This window comes from Alligator sinensis, unplaced genomic scaffold (assembly GCF_000455745.1).
Source record: "Alligator sinensis unplaced genomic scaffold, ASM45574v1 scaffold73_1, whole genome shotgun sequence".
Classification (NCBI taxonomy): Eukaryota; Metazoa; Chordata; order Crocodylia; family Alligatoridae; genus Alligator; species Alligator sinensis.
In genome coordinates, this window is record NW_005841838.1 from 4,011,128 (window position 1) to 4,017,684 (window position 6,557).

Consider the following 6,557-nt stretch of genomic DNA (forward strand, 5'->3'; position numbering starts at 1 on the left):
TTAAAAAGATACGCGCTAGTTTATTCAGAAGAATTCTTTCCTTGTCTGCAGAAATGACTGGGGGGGTTTTGTTTTTTTAAATGCAACCCCCTCTAACCAAAAGCAAAAATGGAATAGGCAAGAGTGATCCACAGGAATTTAGAGAAGATTTAGAAAGGATTCATCAGTGGGCACATGTGGTTGGGAGCTATGAAAAATATGCCCGCAACAGATTTGTGGCAGTTGAAAAATGATGCTACTTTGTCTGGTTTACCTTACCAATGCAGTGAAGTCAGGGTCAGATGAATATCCTAAGGGTTATTCTATTCAAGTGCTGATTTTACCATGACCATCTACATGATGTCTGAACTCCAGATATTATTTGAAGATAGCAGACTACTTCCTTAATTATGTTCCATGACAACATATCATATTTTAATAACTTGTGTCAATAGCCATATACAATGCATTTTGCCATCTGTGTCTAAATAGAAGGGAAAATGGTTTCCACACAATGTAATTCACTTCACAGATTAACAGTGTGTTACAGCTGTCTGAAGTTTGTTGCTTTGGTTTATTAGCATAATGCACCTATGTTTGCTGGTGTTTTCTTTGTGTGCCCCGTGGGATCATAACCCAGTGTTCTCTGGCTTGTGATTTGACTTATTTCCATTATTCACGGTGATAAAAAGAGCAAATGGAAACAAATGATTGCAGATAGAGCTACTGTGGAATAGCTGTTACATAGAAAAATCAAACAAGTATTTCTGGTGAAATGTGTGTGAATAGTTTTCAGTCACACTGAAGTCAAAGGAAAACTGTGCTTGGTTTACTTGAGTAGAAAAGGGTGAGAGAGACCAATAAGGAGAAACATCTTAGAAATCTTCAGATGATGTATGCAGTAATTGGCTTGCATGTTAACTGCGTCAGAAGAAACGCAGATAGAGCTAAACTGCTTTTAAGCAGACTTTAACTCAAAGATAACTGTACAGTGAATGAATACATGAGTAACTTACAAAGCTGATAGCATCATGAATGAGAAGACAGGAGATGATCCAGGAACTTAATGAGTACATGACACTATAAGCAGGGTATAGGTCTAAAGAATATGCAGGTGGATAAATTGTTCAATAGAGGATTAAGTATAAGCTGGGTGAACAGTATTGATGACTAGATACGGTCAGTGCATTACCCAGGGGACACTTTTTGCCTGACTGTTGAAAATAGCATCGATGCTGACTGCAGCTGAAGGCTCACTTCTTGTAAATGACTTCAATCGTAACAGAATTAGTGAGACCACAGCTTCATAATTGGGTGAGGTTATGTTTGTTGCTCCAAATCCTTCTACTGAGCATCTGATAACCCATCCAACTAAGTTAACTAGATTCTCTGGCAGCTTCATGACTAGGTTAATTATGTACTTATTACCATGTACTTTACAGCTGCAGTATGTTATGAAAATTAGCTTACAGTGAAAGAGAGCATGCCATTTCATTGTTAAAAAATACAGAAGCAACAGAATAATTCCTATTCCAATCATTTTGAATCTTCCACTAGATCTATTAAATAGCATTTGATGTTTCAAGGTGCTTGGCTCTTAACCGAAAAAATGAACATCCTATGTCACAAAGCTAATGTTTCTTCTTTGTGTGTAGTGTCACAGGACCACAAGCATCCAAGGAAACTATGAAGGTGTTTTTTCATTTATTGTTTTCAAAACTGTCTGTTCCCTGCTACCTATAAACATTGCCATCCTCTCCAGACAATCCTTGTGCTGGTAGGATTGTAAGAACCATTCAAAGTCCTTAGTCCTTTACAAATTGGCTGTGGAAGAAAGATAAAGGCAATAGTGCAAGTGCACAAGTGAACAGGGCAGCCTAACTAGAGGCTTGGGCTGTATGCTGTCTTTTAATGTATTATATTGCTATTTCTACAATGTAGTATTTAAAACATTGTAGTAATATTCTTAAGAAGTTTCCATTGTTGTATGCAGATAATATTGCTATTCATCAATAAATGTTATAATTAAATTCCTAAAAGGTCATAACTGAAAATAAGGAATTTTACACTGCGAGTACAACAGAAAAGTTTTGGCTGGAGCCTGGTTCTTGCCACAACCCCTGTATGTCACTCCACACAGTGTGAGGGGATGAGTCGTTCAGAGCTGACTTTCAAGTCAAGTTCAGGCCCCTGCAGAGGGGAGACAGTAGGGGTCAGAGGCTGGAGTTTCATCCCTCCAGCAGACACCGCTGTGGGGATTCATAGCTGCTGTGGAGCAGCTCAGAAACAGCTGTTAGAAAAGGGCCCTCTCTTCCTCTTTGTTTAAAACTCAGGATGCGTCAGACTCTGAAGAGATCCCAAAAGAGGGTACAAAGCTGCTCTTGCTTTAAAGGCTTAAAAACCACCTTTGTCCCTGCTTCCCAGAGGGACTCCTTAGGGCTATCAAACGTTGCCTTGGCTTTTTATCTCTGCTCTGTCAAATGTCCTCACTCGCTCCATCTTAAGAATGAAGGCCCAGATCCTCAAACGTATTTAGGCTAGTAATTTAGACTTTTTTTCCCTACCTTTGCCTTATGCTGCAACCTTATCACCCTCACTCCATATACCTCAATACAAGGCATAGCATCTTAAACACCAATTTATTTCCATCTCATGCTGGTCTGCTACAGTCTCCCTCTTTTTAATTCATACAAACTTACAGCAGATGCTCAGTCAAGCAAGTTAAAGAAATTTCCCCTGAATCATGTCATATTTCTTTACTTCTTAGTGCTGTTATATAGGTCTTTGGTTACAAGTGTTACATGCATGATGCCTAAAGAGATATTACAGGATAAAGGAGGAAGGGAAAAGTTTTTCAGCAAAGACCTTAAGCCCTGAAAGCAATTTGTATGACAGATACCGTTTTTTCTCTGCAGTCACCTTTCCAGCATAGCAAGCTGTTCAGTACTTCCCCTATTTACTATGGGTTCCTCACAGCTGCTGTGGGAAAGCACTGTTTTTAGTGACTGCTTCCAACTTTAGAATTAAGCAGAAATGATGCCTGATAACCTCTGCTCTGGGATTTATGGTAGGGGAGGGGAGTCTATTTGCAGAATAAGACTGTAATTCCAAAGAAAGGGTTTAGCAAAGCAGCTGAGGGACACAAAGGAAGTGGGACACATGGCATGTCTGCTGTATATTTACATTTTTAGCTTGCCTCAGTTCTCTCTGAGTAACCATTAACTGCTCTGGAGCACTGATACGCTTTTGAGCTGGAAACTTGTTTAGTCCAAGGGAACAGTAATACTACAAAAGTTAAATTGCATGTTGTTCTTTATATTGTGAAAGGTTTTAAATAAAAAGAACATTACAAACATTCATGGAGTCCCCAAGGTGGCATTAACATCTTAAAAGAGAAGTGAATTACAACATTGAGAGAGGTTTCTTAATTCCCACACCTTTAAAGTGGCCTTGCTATTAGAAAGCCCACAATGAGCCATCACAATATAAGTCCACTATTGTGGATAATTCTCTGTCATTTTTTTAAAATTTCTGAATCTATTTGGTCTTGTTCCCCAACTCTCCTTTCATGGATCTCTACAAACACTTGGCAATAACACAAATTTAAGGAGAACTTAACTTTGTTATGTTGTGGATGACATCTTAAGGTAGGGGTGGGCAAAATGCAGCCCGCGGGCTGGATGTGGCCCACCAAGCCATTCTATCCGGCCTGCGGGGCCCCTACAAAATTTAGAAAATGTATATTTATCTGCCCTGGCTGCCTGCCATGCGGCCCTTGATGGCTTGCCAAAACTCAGTGAGCAGCCCTCTGGCCAAAATAATTGCCTGCCCCTGTTAAGGGATCTTATGTATGTTTGTTCAGGGCATTTTTGGAGTGTGGATCGTCCCTTTTTACATACTATATGACATCCTTGGTCCTAATTATTTTTGCAGTTCCCGTGGGGTTAATGTCTCTTACTACAGAATTCTGTAGCACATTTTAGCTCTTTCTAATGCAGTTTTACATGCGACAGTGAAAGGTGACAACCAGTAGACATAAGATGCCCCAACAGGCACTGTTCTTCTCTAAAAATCCCAGTCAAAATGGATGCAGTCCCTTGTGATTAGCCCAGTCACCACTGAAAGTTTGGTAGATCACCTGAGATCCTCAGACCAGTCTAACATGGCATTTCTGGTAGGAGACTCCCAAAGTCATATAGTGAGTCTCAAGATCAGACCACTTTGGCTATTTTTTGGTTGATTTAAAAAGAGAACTGACACCCCCTCACACACGAGACGGACATGGAAATGATATCAATTTTAAAGTCAGGCAGTCAGTTCTGGACAGTTTGATTTTTCCCTGCTGACATTTGTGTGGTTTAATTTTGTAAGACAGCAACCCCTTTTCAACTAGAGCCTTGTAAACTATATATGCAGCTTTGAATAGAAGTTAGACAAGCCAAAGCTAGTACAATTAGCTCATTTAAGGGGTTGTTATAGAACCACTTTTTCCACCCAGGCAAAAATCAAGCCCAATAAAAGATGGATTTTTAAGAAGAGCCTTATGGTAGAAATGTATTTTTCCTCTATGCCTTCAACATTGCCTTGGGCAAATTTGAACAAAGTATAGACCATCCACTCCTAGCTCTCCAACCATTAAATGGGAATTGTGGCTATGCAATATTCAAATCCCTCTGTAAAACCTAGTACTTTTCTAAAGCTCTAATGTTAAAATATACAGTAAATAAACCAATGTTAAAAAATTGAAAACCAAATGTTCCACTAAACACTCCATTCTTATTACCATTCTTAAAAGTAGGAGCTGAAGAATACTCCAACAAAAAAATCTGTTCTCTGTTTTCTGCTTTACATGGGTGTCTCTACACTGAATATTGCTTGGGAATCATGATCCTCTTAGGTAGATAGCACAAAAAATAAAAGATCTGATCTATTAGGTAGGAGAAGCTAGTGAAGTTCACCAATTTCAATAAAGCTAAGCTATTTACACCAGCTAAAGATCTGGTCCATTATCAGCACTTAGCTATTGCTAAGTGTTGTGTTTGTAGCTATAAAGAGCAGATATTAAGAAGAACCGGAGATGTTATTTTCAAAAACTTTCACAATAAAGTTTATTACATTACTTTCATTAAAAATATTATAAAATAATATTATATTCTGCCCAGCAGAAGGATTATGCCAGGGTTTAGAAACCCCAGGTTTGTGCAAACAGTTTGTGTAAACATAGTAAGTTAAGTGTTCAATTTCCATTTCCAGGTATAGTATGTTGCTACAAAAATAAGTTCTGTTTTTGTTGACCAGATTTAAAAACCCAGGAACCTGGATTTCCAAGAGCATCTTTCACTCTGGAAAGCACGCATACAGGTAATGCTGTACTTAGACATGAAATGGGAATGATTTCAGATAGTCCTTTAAAACTGGATTGAGAGGGATACGATTTAAATTCTCTCTTCCAAACGTTGCCACAATGCTTTTCCGGCAAAGCTCCTGCAAGGGCCGCACACGGACCTTGCGCAGTGGAGTGACCAGCAGTTTCCTAGGGGAGTTTATATGATGTTCCAACAGCTTGAAGAGACAGTCAAAATTCTCCTTACTGCCATCCAGGCTGAAACATCCACCCTGGAAGTTTATTCTGATGCTGGTGGGCCCAGTAGCAGTCTTAACACTGATGGCAAAGAAACAGTTCTTCTGTGTACTGTCCCTGATGAGGAAGGTGCCCTCAGGTTCAGACTTAAGTTTCTCATGGGCAGCATTGACAGTCAGAGGTCCCCAATAAAAGCCACAGGCATCCAACAAGGCGCTCGCTCGGGTGATGCTACTGAAATCCGCCTGCGAGCGAAAGGTTCGAAAGTGTGTGTTACTCTGTGCCTGCACAGTGCTGGGACGGGCAGAGCCGTGGTAGACTCTAGGCTGTGGATGATCCCGTGCTGGAGACTCAAGTAGACGTCTCGGGTCTGCTGCAACCGCATTATCTGCTGCCACCTTACTCTGAGCTACCATCCTATAGACTAGACCAGCTGATGCGGTCTTCCATAGCGTCAATGGCTAGGGCAGGACAGCTTTCGCGGCTAGTCTGAAATGCCAAAGGAAAACAAGATCGTGTTAGATACTCAGGGTAGGAAAGCAAAAGCCTCAGCCAGTGTTCATGAAGACAGCGAGGTTCTCATTTGCTGCCCCTCCACCCCAATGTAAAAAAATCTTAAATCCTCTGAATTACACCCAGCAAGTGACAAGAGCTGCTAAACAGCACCGCTTTCTGGCCAGACGACCGCCCGGGCGCCGGGCTCTGGAAGAGCAGCTGAAGTCTCCAGGCAGACTGAGTAAGGGGGACAACGAGTGCTTTTCCTGCGATTAACTACTGACGTCTCCGGGCAGAGACTGAGTCAAGTCCTGGGAGTCTCTTACTCACAAACGTCTGCTCTTTGCCTCGACTTTTAAGAGGGTTTTCGGTTTTTTTTAATCCATGTATTTATTTAATAACAGACGCGTCAAGAAATCCTGCGGCTGGAGACGGCAGGGACCCGGACCCGGACCCCACGGGCCGATCGTACCGGGAGCGGCGGCGGCGCGGAGCCCTGCCC

General features: G+C 41.2%; 1 protein-coding gene across 1 annotated transcript; it reads right to left on the reverse strand.

Moving 5' to 3' along the window:
• Positions 1–5,138: 5,138 nt before the first annotated feature.
• Positions 5,139–6,502, reverse strand: SOCS1 (suppressor of cytokine signaling 1). Its single transcript, XM_006015506.2, has one exon. It carries the CDS (start codon positions 5,974–5,976, stop codon positions 5,353–5,355), a length of 624 nt encoding a protein of 207 aa, XP_006015568.1. The 5' UTR covers positions 5,977–6,502; the 3' UTR covers positions 5,139–5,352.
• Between the last annotated feature and the right edge of the window lie 55 nt (positions 6,503–6,557).